The following is a 21,838-nucleotide window of genomic DNA, read 5'->3' as shown; positions in this document are numbered from 1 at the left end:
TTCTACTTCTAATGTTGTGTTTTGAAAGTTACGGACTATCCACCTTTAAATTAAAAAAATCTTATTTTCTAACATTGATCTTTTCTTTAAAAAAAGTGGATTATCCCTCTTTGTGGGATTTGTTTTTAGAGGTTGTGGATTACCCTCCTCTAATTTAACTTTTGAATATGTTTGAGTTGTCTATAGAAGGAAAGATTATGGATGTTACTGTCAACCAAAGTAAGAATAGATTTGTAACTATGGCAGATCTTCATGAGCTTGTCAACACTCTAAGAGTGGAAATCTCATGAATTTCTAATGTGAATCATGGAAGTACTATGCCTACGCCTATAGAAGAAGTTCAGAGTTTGTGGCAAGAAGTTGTGCATTTGAAAGAAGCAAGTAGATCAATGTCACAACCAAATCTACAAAGTTTTTCTTCTACAAGTATGACAGGGACAAGGATTAGTATGCCTCAGAAGTTTGATGGAACAAGATCAAAAATTTAAGGATTTTTGCAACAAATCAAGCTCTATCTAAGGTTGCACCCTTTCCAATATCTTGATGGATTTACCCAAGTCGGATTTATAAGTGCACTACTATCAGGAAGTATTTTTTCTTAGTTTACACCATTAATAGAAAAATATTCACAACTCTTTTATGATTTGAATTCATTCCTAGAAATTTTTATAGCTACATTCAGAGGAAGTGATCAAGAACAAGTAACAAAGACCAAGTTTTTATCCTTACGGCAAGGATCATGATCAGCCACTATATATGCTGCCAAATTCCAAAATCTTGCTTACGATGTGGAGTGGAACGACAAAGCACTTATCAACCAATTTTGATATGGGTTGAATGATAGCATCAAAGATTTATTATTAATAATACCAAAAATAAAATCTTTGGAATAATTTATTACTCAAGCTATTGCCTATGACAATCATTTATTTGAAAGGCATCAAGAACAAGGATTTGGTTGAAGAAGAACATGTAAAGTAATGACGGAAGCTTCCAAGTTTTCTAAAATATATTTGTCAAAGCCGAAACCAATGCAAATTGATATGATGCGTTTTAAACCTCTCACAAAGCAAAAAAAGACTTGACATTGTGAAAAGGAGTTATGTTTATATTGTGGAGAAGTTAAGCACACTGCTCAACATTGTCCAAAGAAGCAACAAAATTACAAAATGAGGAACACAATTACCAAAGAAGATAATGTGTCAGAAAACGAGTTTTTTCAGCTATAATAGGGACTGTGCGACTGGAATCATGTGCAATACCTAATAAAGGTCCTATCTTCTCTTTAGACTCATCACCTTATTTTATAATAGAAATATATTTAAGACCTAATAATCACAAAGTCTTTGCCTTGTTAGATTCAGGAGCCTCAGCATATTTTATAGACGAAGATTTTGCCAAAAATCAAATAATATCTTTAGAGAAGAAAGTTAAATCCATACATGTAGAAGTCATAGATGGTCGTTCATTGTCTTCTAGAAATTTTATCCATAAAACTATTCTTTTAGATGTAGCAATTAAAGATCATAATAGCATAGTAGTATTTAATGTAATAAAATCTCCCTCTAATCTAATATTTTAGAATTATCATGGCTAGAAAAATATAACCCTCAAATAGATTGGATTTTTTATAATCTTAACTTTCTTGATAGTATAATCCAAGATCGCATTAATAAAATAGAAGTACGTAAGTCCAATATGTCCAAACCTTTACTAGTAGGTGCAAAAGCTTTCATGCATGTTGCAAAAGAAAGATCATCTTTTGCTATATATGCTACATCCATTTCTAATGGTGAAATAATATCAAGTAGTATTTCTAACCGATATCAAGAATTCTAAGACATTTTTGAAAAAAAAAATGGAGTTATTCTCTCTAAGTATTGACCTTATGATTGTTCAATTGATTTGTAAGAAAGAGCTCAACAATCATTCGATCAATCTGTAGCTTATTGCAGAATGAATTGAGTGCATTAAAAGAATACATTGATGAGAATTTGGCAAAGAACTTCATATGCCATTCTAAATCTCCAATTGGGGCTCTTATCTTATTTGAGAAGAAAAAAAAAAATTTGTATAAATGTGTGTGGATTATCGAGGACTCAACAAGTTTACCATCAAAAATAGGTATCCTTTGCCTTTGATTTTGGAACTTTTTGACCAACTCAATCAAGCAAAGATCTATATTAAAATAGATCTACGAAGAGCATATAACTTAGTTCGTATCAAAGAAGGAGATGAATGGAAGATTACTTTTCGAACTAGGTATGGACATTTTGAATATAATGTCATGACTTTTGGACTCATGAATGCATCGACCGCTTTTCAACATCTTATGAATGATATTTTTTGTGAGTTTTTAGATGTTTCATTGTTTGCTATTTGGACGACATTCTAATCTACTATAAGAATACAGAAGAACATGAGCTTCATATTTGTTGAGTATTATAGAAACTTAGAGATGCAGGATTATATGCCAAATTAGAAAAGTGTATATTCTACACTACTTAAGTTGACTTTTTAGGGTACATCATTTCCAACAAAGGCCTTATGATGGATCCTAAGAAGGTTCAAGCTATCATAAATTGAAAGATTCCAAGAACAGTACGAGATGTGCAATGCTTTTTGGGCTTTATTAATTACTATCAAATCTTCATAAAGAATTTTTTTCAAGTTGCAGCTCCACTTACATGTTTGATTTGTAAAGACAAACTTGAGTGGAGTAAAGAAGCAGAAGCATCATTTAATATTTTAAAGAATGAGTTTATTTTTGTACCAATTTTATATTGAGTTGACTTTTCCAAAGTATTTTTTATGAAAACAGACGCGTCAGATTTTGCTATAGATGTCGTATTGTTACAAATGGGAATAGATGACAAACTCCACCCAATAGCTTTCCATTCGAGGAAATTTTAGCAGTCGAGATTAGTTATGAGATCCATGAAAAAGAGCTCCTTGCAATCATAGATTCATTTCAAGAATAGCGTCATTATCTAAAAGGCACCTCAAGTCTGGTTACCGTATATACAGACTATAAGAACCTTGAGTATTTCATGTCAACATGTGTCTTGAATCTTCGTCAAGCCCATTGGAGCATGTCTTTATCTAGATTCAATTTCAAGATTATTTATCGACTCGAAAAATAACAAGATCTATCGAATGCTCTTTCTAAACATTCTTATCTTGTACCAAAAGAAAGAGATGCATCTTTTGATCTAGAAAGATCAATTTTCTTGAAGCCCAAGTATTTTCATCTTCAAGCTATAAAATCAACATTGACTGTTGATTCAACATTTGTGAAGTAAATTCAATCAAGCATGTCCTCTAATCCTCTTGTTTAGGATATCAAGGATACTTCCTCTAAGTTTCATGATACTTCCAAGTTTGAATTCAAGAATAATCTATTATATTTTGAAAGACACCTATATGTTCCAAAAGGTGAAGCTCAATTACGTGTTCTTTAAACTCGTCATGACTTTCTAGCAGTAGGACATTTTAGGTACAATAAAACTTTGGAATTAATATTCAGGGATTTTTGGTGGCCACAAATGTGGAAGGCACTCAAAGATTTTGTACAATCTTGTGATGTTTGTTCAAGATCAAAAACTCCTCGTCATCGATCTTATGGACTTCTTCAGTCGTTATCTATTCCAAAACAACCATGGTCTTCTGTTTCTATGGATTTTATCATGGATCTTCTAATCTCAAATTCTTATGACTATATATTTGTGATAGTAGATTGTTTTATCAAGATGGCACATTTTGTACCATGTACAAGATCCATCACATGTGAAGAAATAACTAAGTTTTTTATTGACAATATCTATCGCTATCATGGATTGCCAAAGGATATTATATTAGATAGAGGGGCTCAATTTGTATCAAGATTTTAAAGAACCATATTCAAGATTCTAAAGATGGATATAAATCTTTCTTCAGCTTTTCATCCTCAAACTGATGGACAAACAGAATGAATAAATCAAGTTCTGGAGCAATATTTGAGATATACCATCAATTATCATCAAGATGATTGGACAATTCTTTTACCATTGGTAGAGTTTGTATATAATAATTTGGTACATTTTTTTACTCAATAAATACCTTTCTTTGCTAATTATGGTTATCATCCACATCTTGATATTTTTGACTTTTCAAAAGTTGATAATTCTACGATGGAAGATTTAGGAAATCGCTTGTCAGAGCTACATACAACAATGAAGATACAATTAAATGAAGCTCATAAACAATAAAAGACCAATGTGGATGCCTATCTTAAGGACCAACTACAATATAATATAAATAACAAGGTATGGTTACTTCGTCGTAATATCAAGAGTACTCATCTTAGTGATAAATTAGATTATCGTAGGCTAGGACCTTTTCTTATTTGTAAATAAATCAATCTTGTTGCCTATCGATTATATCTATAGGAGTCTATGAAGATCCACCATGTATTTCTCGTATCACTTTTGGAGCCGTATAAGATAGTAAATATCTTGGAAAGAAGACAAATGCCACTTCTTTGTATAGAAGTGGATAATAATCAAGAGTTTGAAGTGGAAGAAGTCCTAGACTCAAGGTGGCATTGAAATAGGTTGGAATATCTTATTCATTGGTATGGATATGATATTAGTGAATGCACATGAGAGTCATCAAAAAATCTTACAAATACAGCAAAGAAAGTTGAAGTCTTTCATCAACGACTTCCATCAAAACCAAGATGAAGAATAGCAAACCTTTGCTATAAAAAAAATAAGATCAAAGGAAAATAATATTCTATCTTCTATCTTTCATTGTAGCTTCTGTTTATTTGTGATGAAAGGGAGCACCAAAAATCAGCAGATTCAATTCAAGAGATTTTATTTGTGGATTCACTAGATGAGACATTGTGATTGTCACAACCTTTAAGAGGACAAAATCGAGATAAAGATCCTCAAGAACGACATGTCTTTCTTCGAATAGATGGCAAGATGTAACGTGTTTGGTATCACAACCTTAGAAGAGACTCTCGATGTTTAGTGATTTTATTAGAGGTAGGAACAACTCCTGACAGTGTTCCAAATGTTTTATTGGAAGGAAGTTATGAAGGCTTCAACAATGACCAAATAACAGGATGGTCTTCTTGCCGTTGTATGGGACACTATAGATGGTTGAGAGGACCTATCAATCATCTTCAAAGAGAGCAAAGATCAAAGTATATAGCAAATATAATTTGCTACATCTTGGACTTCTTCAATATATGAAGACTGCTTCTCATGGAACTCGTCTCTAAAATGAGGGGTAATGTCACGGACATATATATTTATCTCAGTAATTACTTATAAGATTAAGTAGAAGTAGATAAATATAGAATAATTTCATAAAGTCTTCTAGAGAAGCTTCCTAGAAGCTTCATAGATACGGTTTTGACTTTAGATGTGTTTGTAGATTAGAAACTTGGCCAAAAAGCTAACCATGTATTGATAGCTTGTGGAACAAGTGAACTACGTGGCACATACATAGATAACTTGCCTTACAAGATAAGACATGTGGCTAACAAAGTCAACACATGTTGGAGGTCTTATATGACATCGCCATATAGCTCTTAGTTAGATAGTATATATGGAGGCAAGAATGAAGCCTTCTTCACTCTTATCAATGCCTTTCTAGTCTTAGTCTTGTTTCAAGACTTTTTAGTCTTCTTGTTTTTGGCAATAGCCATTCTAGTTAATATTACATCACCTTTTGAGTGACTTTCTAGTTCTCTTCAGTGATAGAAGAGTGTATTGAGGATTCTCTTTCTTTGAGATTCATATCTTTGACATTTATCCATCAAAGATTTTGGCTATCTTTAGTCTTTAGACTTTACTAAATTACTTGTTGTCACCTCAAATAGAGCTAAATATATATTAATAATAGTAAAATATTTTAATAAATAGATTGAATTTAAGGTTTTGCCACAAAGCTCTTCAGAGTTGGCAACTATGATACTTCTTGATTATATGTTGACATGTTTTGGAGTGCTTGTTATAATCTTAATGGATCTAGAAAAGAAATTAAATAAAGTTTAAGAAGCTTTTTATACTAAATCTTTTATAGATCATTGCACCACCTCTATAAAATATTTTGAGGAAAATAGCTTGATAAAAAGGATTATTTAGGTTGTCAAGCATGGTCTCAAAAATTATAGATTATTTTATGATAATCATTAGAATTGGGACTTAATATTGCCATGGATTGCAATAGATTATTACTTTTATAGACATGTATCTTTGGCATCTTTTAGTCCTTATTAGTTGTTTTATAAAATGACTAAAACTACTAATAGTCAATAGTCATTTTAGTTTCCTTTAAATATATATACTTCCTTATTTTTATTTTGTCATACTTCTTTGAGAAAGTCTAACCTGTTTATTTGCTTTCATAGAATTCTTATCCTTGATACCATGTCCATAGCCATAGAGTTTTTTTGTATTGATCAATATTGTGATATTTTATAATATATTCTTATTTGTAGTGAATCTTATCAATCTTAATTGTGAAGATTCTTCAAAGAAGATTATGTATATTTAATATATCAAGTCTCTATAACAATTGATGTTAAAGAGGAGCTCACATTTCTTTGTATCAAGGATATGTTGCCTAATAGTATTTTGTTGCTTGCATACAAATATGGATAAGAATTTCAAGAGATTTTAAAGAATTATGATCTTTGTTATCTTTTTATTAATAATTCTATACATTTTTAAGTAGAATTTGTACTAGATGGTCTTTATTATTTTGTGTGTGGTAAGAAGAAAAGAATTACTATCATGTTACTATGTAACTAATATCAATGTAGGTGGCATATAGCATGCTTGATACTACTTCTTTCAACTCTTCTTTTAAAATATTGGATTTGTCCAAATTGTAGAAAGTCTTTTAGCCATACATGATGTGTTGATAAGAGTTGAAGATTTACTTCTTTTATTTTTTCTATAATTTTTATTAGTCTAATTCCTACAACTTTGGTTTAATTATTAATAATTTTGTAGCAACATCATTGTGGCATTTATCTCCAAATACATGTGCATTATTGCCATAGCTAATAAGTAAGGTTCTTAATCAACTAAAAACATACTTGAAAGTGTTTTACTTATTTATTTTTACTTGGTTTAGATTGCATACTTAATATTGATTTTTGGCATTCAATCTATTATATATAATGATCTTTATTTAGATAAAAATCGTAACTTGATATAACATTAGAAATCAAATCATGTTTGATGGATGTATTTTAGTTTTTTATAATAATTTGTCATCCATTTATTATTTTTTGTTAATTGACATTATTAATATCAACTATGATTTGAAGACTTGGATAAAAAAAAATCTTATGATTTGACATTCTTGTCAAGTCAAATCTTATGAGTATTTTTTGAAAGAAAAAAAACTCATGTTTTAAGATTTTGCTTGGCTATAGTGATTTAGTTATTTAGGAAAGTTTTAGGATTCTTTCTACATACACTTGCTCTCTTAGATTTTTTCTTTGTAATATGAGAGATAGCTTGATTTAATTATACTTAGATTTTTCATCTTAACAATATGTTGCTTATATATTCTTATTTGATTTAGATTACATACTTGATATTGATTTCATATTCTCAATTTGTTGTGTATAGCCATCTTTTTTTACACAACACATTGCATTTAAAAAAGATGTGTTTAAATTAATATCTTATATTATAATGGCATGTTTTATTATAGAATTTATTATTTTATTAATAATTTTAAATAAATATATATAATTATAATTATAATTATTTTTATTTATTTTTAAATTTTTTAAATTTTATTTTAAATTTTATTATTTTTAAATTATTAAAATAAATTATCATGGTCTAAAATAACTAAAAATAATAATGGTTCAAAGACATATTGTATAAATTATTATCAAAATTTCAAAAAATTATAAATTTGTTGAAACAAAATTTGTGGTCTTTCTTGCAAATTAATTGTAAAAACATATTGTTGTGGTGTTAGATATATGTTTACAACTTATTCCTCAAACACATCTTTAAAATCATAATATTAGATGTTTTATTAAAATATTTGGTGGCATGAATTTATTACAATTGTTATTTGATTTCTTAGCTTTTCAAAAAGATATTTTACCTTTCAAATAATAATAGTGCATCTTTTTGTTCTTGCTTGTTTGAATAATATATTCTTCATAAATTATTTTGTATTGACCAATCTATTTCCATACTATGTACCTCAACTTCTAAAACTAGTTCAAGATTTAAATAATATTAGATGAAATTAAAGGCATTGTGTGATATTCTTTTTGTTACACTTTCTTGCAAAGGTTGCATATTGTTAACAAAATTTCTTGATACTAGAAATTGTCCATAATTGATTATAATTGTATTGGAAAGACCTATTTTCACAAGTTCAAAATTTTTTTTTTTAGAAAAATATTTATAAATAAAATATGTTGATGCTTTAATATAAAAAAAAAAAAAAAAAAAAAAAAAAAAATCTACGAATATCTTTGTAATAATTTATGATTTATATTTATCACTCTATTCAAATTCTTTTGGCTTCTAAACTATCCAATAATCTATTATAATATGCAATAATATATGCTCTTTATTATATAATCTAAATGTTCAACCTAATTTTGTTTGAAAAAATTTTAAAAATTTTAAAAATAAATAAATAATAAAATAACATTATCCTTATTTGGTTTTTTTTTTCTTCTCTCAAAAAATTAAAAAATAAAATAAAAATAAAATAAAATCATTTTAATAGATGACAACAAAGTTGATGCTTTTTTTAATCCTATTTTAAAACATAATTTATTGAATTTTAATTTTTTAAAATTAATTTGTAAAATGAAATTTTATAATATAACATTCAACGTATTCAAAATTTGTCAAAAATGATGTTTTTTTTAATTTTTTTTCTTTGTATGAATCTGATAGGGTTGTAAGTACATCTTAACTGATACTTCTATGACCTGTTTAACTAGCCCTATAAATAACCAGCGATAAATTTTAAATTCTTACATTGTTTAATTTTCAAGAGTTGATTCACTTTTGCTTGATTATTATGACTATTATTATTTTTTTAATTATAAAAAATAGAATTATAATTAATCATAATAATCAAGCAAAAGTGATAATATTTAATTGAATTTCACTTTCCTTATATATGTAGGATTCCAAGGATTTACTTTAAAGAATAAAGTAAATAATCTTACATGGGTTGAATCTCTTATATAAACCAACTCAAGGAATAAACCAATGGGATAAATAAGAAGAGACAAAAACCATCTCTAATTGGGTGCTATCTCATTGTTTTCATGTGAAGCAGTAACTCAAATTTTGATCAATTAGAGACCAAAATTTGCATATTATTGCTATAGTTTACCAAGAGTAGCACTAAGAGATTACAAGGCATGAACCTCAAAAGCCCCCAATTGTAGTTTTTAATAAATATTTTTTACTAGTCTTTCCACTAGTCTTACTATAAATAAGAAAAAATATTTGTGAAGAATAATAATCTTCAAAAATAATAAAATAAAGGGAAATCTGACCCTCGTCCTGAAGATCACCGTTCTGGGTACATGTAGAGAGCACCCCCAAAAATCTTCGTTTTGGGACATTCCTCGTGTCCGAAAAAACTTTGGAAGAGGATGGAGCGAGAGAGAGAGAGCTAGAAAGGGAGATAGGGTTCAAGGCTTTTGCAGGATTCCTCGCACTCTTGCTCAATTCCTCAATTGCTTGCTTGTTTGCTTGCTCTCAGGAACTGGAGGAGTGCGATTGAGGTCGGAGATGGCCGCGTTGCAAGTGATTACGAGGGCTGTATCAGTGCGTGGAGGTTTGTCTGTAACGCAATCGAGAAAGGAGACGGATAGGGAGAGAAATTGCTGCCTGCAGGTGAGAAATGCGTCTCCCGTGAGCTGGTCGAGTGCGTTGTTCGCGTCGCATGGGCTCTTCGTTCCTGTTTCGAAGGAGAATTTGAGGTCGAGAGTATCGTGGATTGTGGAAGCGGCGTGGACGCGACGGTCGAAGGGGCAACCAGGCAAGAATAAGAAGTCGTGGAAGCAGCGCACGGAGAAGTATTTTAAGCCGTTCATTTTGGACGTGTTTATCAGCTCGAAGTATGTGCACGCCAAGGTCATGCACCGCGTGACGAGCTCGGTGGTGTCCGTAGCGACGACGAATGCTAAAGACTTGCGGCTTTCTTTGCCTTCTTTGTCAGATGCCAATGCTTGTAGGCTGATTGGGCAGCTTATTGCTGAGAGGAGCATAGAGCAGGATATTTATGCCGTGGCTTTCGATCTTCGCAAAAACGAGAAGTTAGAAGGGAAGCTAGCTATTGTAATTGATTCAGCCATCGAGCACGGCCTGACTTTGGTGTAATTTTTCGTCTCCTCACCATTTCATTTCCATTTTTTCCGACTGTGGATTGTTGAGCCTCTCGCAATCCCAACTAGGGCGATGTACCACTCGATTCTTCGGCGTATTCATCTGCCAGCCTACTTGTGGTTCACTCTCTGCTGGGCACCGTTTAGTTTAGAGGAGGGAAGACCAGCGGAGTACTGAACTGGTCTTAAGATATCTTAAAAGTTACAATCTTGACCAACGTCGTGCTGGAGCAAACAATCAATGGTGCGCGAGGACGATCACTGGTGCGTTCAGCCTATGATCAAAGACCGTTGTGAATTGACTATGTTTTAAGGCACAGTTAGATTTCTCAAGCTTTTGTGAAAAAATGTATTTTCGTATTCGAATACCTTACAATAGTTTTCATCACAGAAAGTTCGGCTACTTCTTGCAATGTTTTGATTGAAGAAATAGTTGAAAATAATATGCTCAACAAATTGATGCAATTTGTTTCGCTTACAGCTATGATTACTTCAATGCCCCAACTACTCACTTTAATTAAGGGATATTTGAGTATTTCGAATTCATTGGATTTCCTTGTCATTATCCATATTTCACATCCTTTCACGTAAGAAGAAGCACTGAATAGATCCCACTCTTCGGCGGTATACGAAACTACGGGTCTCTCAGAAGAAAGTATACCATAAAAAATCCTGCAAATATAAACGAGTCATCGATATCAATCGTTCGTTTCCAAAACCCACCGTTAATCAAGCCGTTTCACATTAACACAAATCTCATTAGTGACATCCTAATCCAAACAGCTCTTTCCCACATCAAACCCCCATCGTTCACATTTCCATGTCTCTTTCACCACAACACCACTCCTCGACATTTCCAGACATCAAATCTCCACCACTTTACTCATATCGCATTCCCTGCTTCTTTTAAAACACAAGCTCGTGTGGCTTCACGCCTGACTTCAAACTAAACCTCGCACCCAAGTAACTCTTCAGCTCCGGTACTGCCTCGATCAGAGGGATCAGCTTCGCGTCGATTGCCTTCTGGTCCTCCTTCTTCTCCTCTGGCAAACTCTTCTCCTCCTTCTGCACAACACCATCCCTTCCCAACCTTAGCATCTACAATCTGTATACCAACCTCACACCGTCCCAACACACCCACCCACAACCCACCTCCCCACTACCACCCCACTACCGACTCCCTGCAAGACTCATTGCATTTGCGGCCTGCGTCACAGCAACACTTACGTCCTTCTCTGCTTCGAAAAACTCTGCCTCTCCCTTCTTCTTCTTCGCGACTTCCCTCTTGAAGTACGCGTCGGAGTACTTTGCAACGTCCACGGACGAGATGTCCACCTTAGTGGACGTCGCAATCACGTACGCCTGGTTCACCCTCCTCAATGGAACTCCATTCACCTTGAATGGTCCTGCACAATACACTCTTACGTTCACAGACCTCCACAACCATGCCAACATCGTTCCCTACAATCATCAACCACCGACCTCTGCCTCCTCGCACTCAACTCCCCCCCCCCATCAGTGTCAAGATTGTTAAATGTGCAAGCTATCCCAATCCCCCACTATCAACCGTCATCACTTCATTCTCCACGATCTTCACTTAGTGCTTCCGTGATGCATCGCACAAACACTATTCTACGTCCACATGCATCATACGCAGCCAGGTATCGCCTTTCACCCTCAAACCGCTTCCACCAACGCCAAACTCCGAAATTACATCCATCATAGAAGAGTTCCATACCGGTAACCAACAGCAGTCCAGATTCCAACTGCTTCAAGAACACAACACGCTTTCCCTTGAAGTTTCCAGCCAACAAGATCAAAACTGTCCCTGGAGTGATGCTTGACCTGAATGTTGCAACAGTAACCAAGTCAACTACAACAAACTCCTCGTTCGCGAATGCGTTTCATGGAACGACACCAAAACAAACAATTCAGTTCTGGGCACATACACAGCGACACACACAAAAACAATAAAACACAAAAAAATGGTGTCTGGCGCTGACATTCTAGACAACCCCATATGCATCGTGGCGTGTCAATGCCACGATTATGATTTCATAACCTCATGTACATTGCCATCTTCTCACCTTAAACCTTCGCCTCTACCCAACCCACGATTCTCAATTGTCCAATAATTCCCAGATAGCAGGGCATAAACATCTCAACTGAAAGGGAAGCAATCCTAAACAAAAACCCTAAATAAATAAAACATACCTCAGCTTGGGAGCGTTGACGACCTTGTTCTTGTGCAGGGGCTTGGCAACATCATCAGCGGGATAGAACTTCGGCGCACGGACAGCGGGAGCCGCGGCTACCGCAGCCTTCTCGTGCGTAGGGAACTTCCCACCATTCTTGGCCTTGATAGCCCACAAGCCGCGCTTGTGGTAGGTCTTGGACCTGCCGCTGCGGTTGATGCCCCTCACCAGCTCCTTGCTCTTGGAAGCTTTCAATGACTTGGGAGCCATGGCTTCTAACGGGGGATCGGAAACAGACAACCTGGGCTGCTACGGCAACGCAGCTCAACTCCGGCGTTGGAGAAAGAAAGAGATTTCCGTCAGTGGATTGGCCAGCCCTTCAAGCCTCGAGACACAAACCCTAATCTGGTGGATGAAGAAGAGAGTGGATGATGGGCGTCATCCGTGGCTGTTGCGAACGAGCTCACAGCTCGTAACGACGATGAGGCCGTCGCCTTTTATGGGTTCACTTCCATGGAATCGGTGCCTTGTTACATTGAAACATCCGCATCAGTCTGTTTCCGGAAACTATTGTTATTAAAAGTAGTACTTGTTGTGGCTGCAAAAGGATGTGTGCTTGTGTGGAGAAGTGGAAATCGCCGCCTTTCATTGTCCTCTACACAAGCTTTGTTTAAAACACAAAAGTGCAAGGGTTATGTTCGTTTAGGGTTTCTGATAATATTTGAAGGTAGGCATTAACTTGCCATTTGATGTGTCACGTTATCCAACACCTCCAAGTTGCAAAATTAATTCATATCACCCCTGACAATTTTTTTTTTTGTGGGGTTTTTTAGTGTTATGTTTTGTATGAGTTTTCCAAGTATATTTCTCTATTTGTGGTGCAGATTCTGTGATTTGGCTTGTGTTTAACATTTCCTCCCTTCTGGCTGTTTAAAGTTATTTCTTCAATGTATTTTCTGTTTAAAATTTGGAGTGGTGGAATCGAAAATACCTCGTGTTTCATTTAAAAACACATAAATTATGTGCTGTTTCCCATCCTTTTGGCATGGTGTTATATGTAGACACAAATAAACCGTAATCAAATTCAAGTACTTCACACGTACTCAAAATATTGGGAGTGTTAACATATATATTTGCACACCCACACAGAAATGGTTAGTAATGCATTATTTCAACTTTCATACCATTTATGGTAGTAGTATTACCATGAATTTCATGAAATGTATTTGAAATTGCTGAAGTCTACATTGTCATTTTTTTATTAGTAAAGTTTATTTTTATTTGTATTTTTTGTATGTGATGACATTGTTTATAGAATGAAAAATTTATTCAGGTTCTTAACCATCTTTCAACACCTCCTATGCTTGTCTAAAGTGTCAGATACTATCAAATCCAATTCATTCATGAATGGCATTGTATTGACATTTTATATTTATATTATAATTTAGCATCCAAGTAATAATAATAATAATAATTATTATTATTGTTTACTTGTTTGTTTCTGTTTTAATTTACAGCTCATTGCTACTTATGATTATTTGGTTATACTTTGAACAAGTTTTAACCTAATTTTAAGAATTGATGATTCTGTTACAAATTTGCAACTGTTGTACACTTGGATTTATTGATCAAGTTTGAGTATGCAAAATATTGCATATATTTTCAAGACGACTATTAACGTTTTCTCTTTTAACTTTGCCTAGAATGAATGCTCAAGTCCTGTGATTTTTTTTTATCTTGTCAATGCTGCAAGTTTTAAATTATTTTTATGTTCAAATAATCAGCCCTGAATTTCAACCATGATTTATCATATCTCTAATTTCATTTATGTTTGGAAAAAGATTACTCAAGAACAAAAATAAAAATAGAGAATATTTGTAGCAAAACTCACAAGCATTTGATTATAATTGACATTGGGCTGACTTTTTTAACATAAGTGAAATGTTGTGTATGCAAAACATGGTTGTTATAAGCATGTGTGATGTGCAAAGTAATGGTCGACACGTCAAAACGATTTTCAATCATTTTACTTCAAACATAAAAATAGACACAATATTGCATGGTAAAAAACAAGATTTTAGTGCCTTACAGATTTTAATTTTAATAAACATTCTTGTGGTTTTCAATTCGCTATTGTTAAAATAAAAACATCACAATAGAAATTTAAAACCAAAAGGTTGCAGTAAAGAAGCATTATGATAACAAGCCCATAATTACATAACACAGCACGTGAAATTTGACATGTGATAATTCAACATGAACTTAAAAAACAAAAAGACATCTGTTTTACAAAAAAAACACATATTCTTTATTAAATTTGTCACGTTGTGAAAGGGATTTGTGTTATAATTTTTTGCTACAAAGTTACCAAAACGACAGCATGAATGGTGTATATGGATTTACATCCATTGCTTGGCTTACATTTAGACTCACTCTCCTAAGCAACAGGATTTAGGGATCAGTTTGTGTTATCAACGAAGGGTTGTAGTTGTCACACACACACTTCGCTTGTTGATACTCTTGGCAAGACTCATCCTCGTCTATGAAAATTTGCTCTATGCTAGTCCAATTCACGTCTTCAGATGTCATTCGCTTTACATTTCGGCTGTGGTAGTGGAAACGTCATGGCTGCTAATTTTCGGTGCTGCTCAGCCATGCAACGTACACTGAAAGTGTTGATGACAAAAATTTGTACTCCAGTTGTGTGGATGTGAGATCTTGTGTTAAACATGGATAGTGGTAGTCGAGGAAAGAAACTCATAGCAACGGTGTAAGCGAAGAAATTACAGAAATAAATTAAAGACCACAAAGGCTTAATTTATGCACATATATATTCAAAAGTTAAAAAAGAAAAGTTTCCGTAATGACAAATCACAACAGCTGAAAGACTTTCACGTTATTCTGTTTCTAGCTTGCAGTAATCTAATCTCGCCAGCTTTGCAATCAGTCCACAGAACCATCGAAAGAGTTTTCCAAGAGAATCTGTACATCTATTTACATCAACACTTTCTAGACCTCTTAAATAGCTTATACCTGTTCCACTTCTCAACTTCCCTCTCGGATTGATGCAGCGCACAGGAACAGCCTTCGTGCAGATCAGAGAGCGTTGCACCAAAATTTCTCCCTTAGAAACTTTTCATCCTAAAACAAGCATTCCGTAAAATCTAAGTTCCTAATCAGTCAGAAATTTGAAGCACAGTAGCATGCACGCGTTTTGCTCAGAAGTTGTGAGGCATGAGGATATGGTCGATGCCGTGAATCACCATTTCGTCGGGCATGACGCACAAGTCGGGGTCGACAACCTCGGCTTGCGAACCCAATCCGACGAAAACCCCCTTGAGAGGATAGTAGATCGGCAGCTGTTCTCCTGTTACCGAGATCACGAATGAAGGCCGCACTGTGGCTATGGTGTTGTAGTCGAAGTAACCGTTGGCGACATGGTAAGCAGCGACATCGTTCACCTTGTTCATCGAGAATACCCCATCGATAAAAGCCTGGTCAGTGGCAGCGAATGCGTCATTGCTGGGGATGAAGACAGTAACATCCTCGCCAAGATTCTCCGCTAGAACGGCTTCCAAGCTGAACGATTGGAGAACGCCGAGTGCTTCAGAATAATTCGGCTTGTCCAACAAGCAGTTGAGCGCAGTTTGAACTTGTCCGGCAACACTCAACAAGTCTGAACCTAACCACGTCATCAAGAGCGTTGATCAGCGAACGGAGCTATCAGGGACACGAACCATGAAGCTAAAGGATGGTAGCACTAGCTTTCACGCTGACATGGGAGAATCGACTCACCAGGTTGGGACATGAGAGCGGCGGTGGGCTCCGGTGCAGCATTGTTGTTCTGCAACCAATCCCTCAAAGTTGGAACACCAGCCAGCAAAATGTAATTGGGTTGTTTGGTGTAGAGGTCGATAATGTAGTGCCATGCCCACATGGTAGGGTGCTCGGAGTCCCAGAAGAGAGCCCTCCCTCGATGCTTGCATACGGTGTATAGCCACTTTCCAGATGCGTCGACATCGCCACATTTTGTTGTGTTCGTGGTACCCGTGCAGCATGGCTTCAAACCATCGGTGAAACCCTGCTCATCCGCTTCCGACAGCAGTCGACTGAACGCGGAGTAATGGTCCAATATGATGAAGCGCGCTCCCGGGTTACGAGCATTGATGTTTTCGACGGCTACGAGAAGGAAGGAATTATGGATATTTATCAGTGGACCTGTCTCACCTGTGCAATTGGTCCAGTTGTTCTTCTCGGTAAAGAGTGGAAGGCAATCGGGTTGAGGTATATTTGCTACCATGACATGGCGGAGGCCGAGGTCGTAAAGCCGCTGCAAATTAGCTTGAATTCCCCTAATCACCCTCTCTATGTACAGTAACCTTTCCTGTTGTACAACAAAATCCGAACCATTGTGAAAAGTCTACGAAGTCTGATTAAAGACAAACAAGATTTGAACACGATAATGGGGTGATTAGAAACGTTAGGTTTAAGACTCACTGCTTCGGTCGTTCCCCTAAAAGCCAAATAATCATTTCCACCCACGGACACGTATGTCACTGAGTTCTCAAGAGCAGCCTTAGAGTAAGGATCGGTGCGGAGGAACAGCTCGAAATTGTCAACCTGCACGTCCAAACTGACGTTGCTGAGTACCTTGAAGACGCCTGAGCCTCCAACTGCGAAGTTCACGCCATATGAAATGTTTTCACCGGCGGTGTACAGGTACGGAGGTGGGTACAAGGGAAGCCCCAACAGGTCCGCTACACGTCCACAGTAACAGGCATTGAAGTTAGCCGAGTTCATGAAACTTACAATCGGGCATAATACACATCACCCAGCTTCTTCAAATGTCGGTATTCACATTCTCTAAGCGAATAAACAAAGTTGTTCTTGTCGATGAAGTGTCACGGTGACCATAATTCTGGGCAAATTTACAGACATCCTTGTTCACATAGAGTAACCTAACCGCCTACGAGGCGAATCCAGTTCGGTGGCCTGGAAATTGCCGTCATCTAGGCCCCATGTTGTACGAGAATGTAGATGGATATAAGGACATAACGAAAGGCAAAAGGCCGCTTAAAAGTGAATCTATTCATGCCTCTTGGTTCAGTAAAACAATATGGTTGCCTTTGTGTGATACGTGGAACCACCCTATTTTCAATGACAACATTGCCACTTTGATCAGCGACAAATTTTGGATTTCATAGACCAACGCTTCACAAGGGATATTTGTAGGTACAGTAGAAACTGGTCAAAATGCAGGTAGATATGTGAGCAACTAATTTGAGCAAAAATAGTGTGGCATTCCAACAAAGTCCACGTGGGGGGGGGGATCTCCAGTCAGCTTGCTAATTTAGAAACTTTTTTCAATATTTGTAACAGTCACGGAACTGCACAGCGACAATAGAAACTCAAAGCTTCATGGGTTTCGCAGCAAGCATCCAAGTTAACTGAGTTGCTAAAAGGAACAAAAAGTCAAGATAGAAACTTGCTTTCTCCGGATTTCTCGACATCGTTTGCTTTGATTTGTAAGATTACCATGTCGGACTTGCTGACATGCACGGAAATGTGTGCCTCGTGTAAGGCTCACCGAAGTTAGAGGTGAAGCCTGTTCAATTGCTGACGAAAGCTAGGGGAGATGCAGATAGGATGGTCTTCAAAGACTTACCGATCCAGTCTGTTGAAATCTTGCCGTCGGAAAATCGACCCGCAGGATCGTGCAGTGGCCATGTGATGCCGTAGGGGTATCGCCACGCGGGACTGATGCCCTTGAGCGTGTTTCCTACGTCAGCATATGAGTCTCCGAACGCAAACAGCAAACTAGTCGCCTGCACATTCACTGCAATCGATTTCCAATTTGGTGTCAGATTCATTATCGGACTCTGCACACGTTTCAAATTCCAACAACCAAAAATATAGACAAAATCGAATGTAACGCAAATCTGATCCAAACACTAGACATGAATTCGCAAACTCACTGGCTCTTCGACATCCATTGAGTTAATTCAAGTCTTTCACAAGTTCGTAATTACAGATATTGCGGTTCTGATCGAGTCATAAGTCTATGTCTTATGAGTGTACGACCAGTTTGCAACGAACATATCCATGAGATTACAAACCAACAATACCGATTTGGATATTGACCGAAGACAACTTGACTTCGAATCGACAACGTACATCAGCTCCGACCGTGAACATGGTGTTCATTGACGGGGGACTCAATTGCAGCTGCGTCACATCATCTGAGACTCATGGTGTTCTTGTGAAGACACCATGTACCCAGCAGCTGATAATGCAAGATGCTCTTTACAGAGCAAAACTCAGAAGTGAACATGGTACACAATCCACAACCTTCAAGAGTCACACTTCAAGGAAAACATTACTCTCTTTATATCGATCGGTTGAGCTCGTTCGATCACGGAGTGATAAAATGAAAATGTCTGGCCACTGGACGTCGAGTAGATGTGATCAAAGGGCAGCTTTAACCGAACACATGCATACCTGAATTGAAGATGACAGCTGAACTCACGAGGCCCAGAAGCAACACCTGCAAGGTTCTCGCATTCGCCATCGCGACGCTCTGGGCCTAGTAATTTCGATTCTCTGCGCCGCAGTCTCCCCTGAGCCGCTTGTGAGAGGATTGGTCCAGGGAGTTTAGGCATCCGTGAGTGATCTGATAATCCCGACTGCAGCCTACTTCATCATATTCCAGGGCTTGTGATACGTTATGGAGTACTCCTGTGCTTCGCCAAGTGGTGCAAGTGCATGAAAAACCGCATCTCGGCACAGGATCGTTCGACCGAAAATCACCCATCCAACCTCAGTCATCGAACTCATCCGTGTGTCCTTAGATACACAAATAACATTTAAAAACAAAAAATTAAACAAAAACTTTTAGCATGCATACTCTTGAAGGCAAGGGCTTTACATCCCTAAGTGATGTATAAAAATGCCAATTTTCATCATCTAAGACTACTGTGATATATACCCACAAGACTTGTGACACTTTTTAATACAATTTTGTTCATTTCTTAGAAGATTAGTAGGCTTGCTGATTGTCATGCTCTACATCCTTTATGTCATAAACTTGTGAAAGGATGCTCCACAATTTCAATATGCTATCATATTCTTTACTTATAGTCTAGATAACAACTCCAATTTTGTCATAACTACCAACAAATGCATTTGCAACAATCAATAATTAACTATATTTTTCATGAGATTTTAAAGAAATTACTACCTTTTGAGTTATTATTGAATGTCTCATATTATATGTACCAAAAGTTGTGACTTATCTAACTCTTAACTAAGCCATTGGAAGTGCCCTCTCCTTAGCTTCTAGCACATTTTATTTGCAACAAATGATGTTCATTCTACTTTCATAACACATTTGGTTTTTGTAACATAATATCAAAGCTAGATGAATAGTGCTATGGATAAATATCATTGGACAAAGTTTGTATGAAAAATGGATGTTTTTTGTAGATGAAAACATGGATGTTTTGCCTACTGCTAAAGCTCCATCGCCGTAAGAATGCTGCCAAAGCGAAGAATCTAATGGAGTTGCTAGAGCCATGTTGGAGTTGGAATTTATTTCTATTGATGTTGATTTTTATTTAATTAAATTCCATTTTTTGTTAGTAGTGAAATCAAGTTTTTTTTGCTCCAATATAGCTTGATACTACTACTACTTTCTAAATATTATATTTTGTAGATTATTTATTAATTTTTCTTTTATAATAATTTGTTCCTATTGTACTTATTATATTTGGCAATGGCATCTTCAATGGATCATTGTATTGATCAATTAGATGGAAAAAAAAAATGGCACATAGGCATTTGTTATAAAATATATGATGTACATTTGGAAGCTCTTCATGGATGTAGATATAACATTAAAATGTCCTATAGATATTGATGAAAAATTAAAATAGGAATCAAGCAAAGCAGGAGCACAAGCATTGATTGTACTCAATATTAAGCCTTTGCAATTAACTCATATACAGAAATGTAATATTACAAAGGAGATGTGGGACGTATTGGCTAAGATCCGCAAGCCCTTAGGAGTAATTATTGAGATATTTTTAATGAAGAAATTGTATAATCTTTGATATGTGGATGAAGAATCTATGGAGATTTTTCTTAAAGAGATTTTTAATCTTAAGAATCAATATATTGAAGCTGGTAGTAAAATCAACAAACAAAAGATGGTATTTTTTATACTTATTGTATTATCAAAATTTTAAGCTCTATTTATTCACTCAGTTGCATCAAAGAAAAGAGAAGAAATTACGGAAGAGATAGTGCAATCTATACTCTTTGAGGAGCACATGCAAAGGAAGGAGAAGATTAGTTCTCTATTTCTTACTTTAGCAGTATATGCAAAATGAAAGTAAGTCTTAAAAAAATACCATCCATAATAAAAACAAAAGACTAAGATTGATAAGTTTAGAAGTACTTATAGGGCTTGTAGATAGAAGGTGCATTGATGAGGTGATTTAGAATGTCCTAAAACAAACAACAATGGTATAATAAATATTGGAGTTTTCATTTTTTTTCAACTTGAGAGGCATCAATGAATTCAAAAATAATGATTGCATTGTTGTCTCAATTGTGGCATTATATATACATTGATAGTGCAATGGATGTACACATGCAAAGAGTCAAGAGTAAGCTTCTCAATTTTGATGAAAAAGTGACTATCCAACTCTAAGGCTATGATAGTGACATTAGCAAATCACGAGGCTCAAGTGAGATTTATCTCAAAATTTTAGATTCTATCAAAAAAATACATTCTCGTAGTTGTGAAGGATGTCCACTAGATTCCTAGAGCATGTGATACTTTATTATCAGTTGCAACTTTATGCAAGAAATGTTAAAAATTTAACTTAGATGTCAATAGAGTCAATTAGATTCTATCTTTAGGTGACTTACTTACATAAGGTATGTTACTTGGTAAACCTTATCTTATGCCTTGTGAAATTAAAAAAGTTGCCACAATTTTTAGTTCATCTATTTTAAATCATACTTTTATTGAATGATATCAAACATTAATACATGCTTCAATACATATAATGCAAAAGGTAGAGCAGATGAATTATATTGAAGGATTGAAGATCATGGAAGAGAAGAATAAAATACCTATGTGTGAAGCATGCATTGTTGGCAAGGCTCATAGAATTTTTTTTTTCACAGAAGTATAAGCATGCGAATTGTATTTTAGATGTAATAGTATCTGACCTTGGTTATTTTGATA

General features: G+C 35.3%; 3 protein-coding genes across 4 annotated transcripts; 1 reads left to right on the top strand and 2 right to left on the bottom strand.

Moving 5' to 3' along the window:
• The first annotated feature begins 9,672 nt into the window (after positions 1-9,672).
• LOC112291454 (uncharacterized) lies at positions 9,673-10,425 on the top strand. The gene has a single exon (XM_024538864.3). The coding sequence runs from the start codon at positions 9,795-9,797 to the stop codon at positions 10,383-10,385; it is 591 nt and encodes a 196-aa protein (XP_024394632.1). The 5' UTR covers positions 9,673-9,794; the 3' UTR covers positions 10,386-10,425.
• Positions 10,426-11,243: 818 nt separating this feature from the next.
• Positions 11,244-12,925, bottom strand: LOC112291453 (large ribosomal subunit protein eL6y). Its single transcript, XM_024538863.2, has 4 exons — positions 12,605-12,925; positions 12,129-12,235; positions 11,618-11,796; positions 11,244-11,455 (listed from the first exon to the last, which is right to left on the bottom strand). Exons 1-4 carry the CDS (start codon positions 12,853-12,855, stop codon positions 11,297-11,299), a joined length of 696 nt encoding a protein of 231 aa, XP_024394631.1. The 5' UTR covers positions 12,856-12,925; the 3' UTR covers positions 11,244-11,296.
• A 2,433-nt stretch (positions 12,926-15,358) lies between these two features.
• Positions 15,359-19,278, bottom strand: LOC112291199 (GDSL esterase/lipase At5g03610). 2 transcript variants are annotated; one of them, XM_024538309.3, is made up of 5 exons: positions 19,084-19,278; positions 18,251-18,421; positions 17,083-17,342; positions 16,381-16,969; positions 15,359-16,261 (listed from the first exon to the last, which is right to left on the bottom strand). In XM_024538309.3, exons 1-5 carry the CDS (start codon positions 19,151-19,153, stop codon positions 15,804-15,806), a joined length of 1,548 nt encoding a protein of 515 aa, XP_024394077.3. In that variant the 5' UTR covers positions 19,154-19,278; the 3' UTR covers positions 15,359-15,803. The 2 variants fall into 2 exon arrangements, with proteins under 2 accessions (XP_024394077.3, XP_024394076.3); XM_024538308.3 differs by having other exon boundaries at positions 15,359-16,267; positions 19,084-19,277.
• Between the last annotated feature and the right edge of the window lie 2,560 nt (positions 19,279-21,838).

Source organism: Physcomitrium patens, chromosome 14, assembly GCF_059467195.1.
Source record: "Physcomitrium patens ecotype Gransden chromosome 14, ASM5946719v1, whole genome shotgun sequence".
In the NCBI taxonomy this organism is placed as follows: Eukaryota; Viridiplantae; Streptophyta; class Bryopsida; order Funariales; family Funariaceae; genus Physcomitrium; species Physcomitrium patens.
This window is presented reverse-complemented; position numbering and strand designations above follow the sequence as displayed.

What these genes read in the sequence shown, in the direction of transcription:
- LOC112291199 (XM_024538308.3), bottom strand. Translation starts at nt 19,153, where the DNA reads ATGGCGAATGCGAGAACCTTGCAGGTGTTGCTTCTGGGCCTCGTGAGT. An exon ending in TTAGGGGAACGACCGAAGCA is followed by an intron (nt 16,970 to 17,082) that starts GTGAGTCTTAAA and finishes GTTGTACAACAG; the next exon opens with GAAAGGTTACTGTACATAGA. An exon ending in CGCTCTCATGTCCCAACCTG is followed by an intron (nt 16,268 to 16,380) that starts GTGAGTCGATTC and finishes TGACGTGGTTAG; the next exon opens with GTTCAGACTTGTTGAGTGTT.
- LOC112291454 (XM_024538864.3), top strand. Translation starts at nt 9,795, where the DNA reads ATGGCCGCGTTGCAAGTGATTACGAGGGCTGTATCAGTGCGTGGAGGT.
- LOC112291453 (XM_024538863.2), bottom strand. Translation starts at nt 12,855, where the DNA reads ATGGCTCCCAAGTCATTGAAAGCTTCCAAGAGCAAGGAGCTGGTGAGG. An exon ending in TGGACTGCTGTTGGTTACCG is followed by an intron (nt 11,797 to 12,128) that starts GTATGGAACTCT and finishes TGTATTGTGCAG; the next exon opens with GACCATTCAAGGTGAATGGA. An exon ending in TTTTCGAAGCAGAGAAGGAC is followed by an intron (nt 11,456 to 11,617) that starts GTAAGTGTTGCT and finishes GGTGTTGTGCAG; the next exon opens with AAGGAGGAGAAGAGTTTGCC.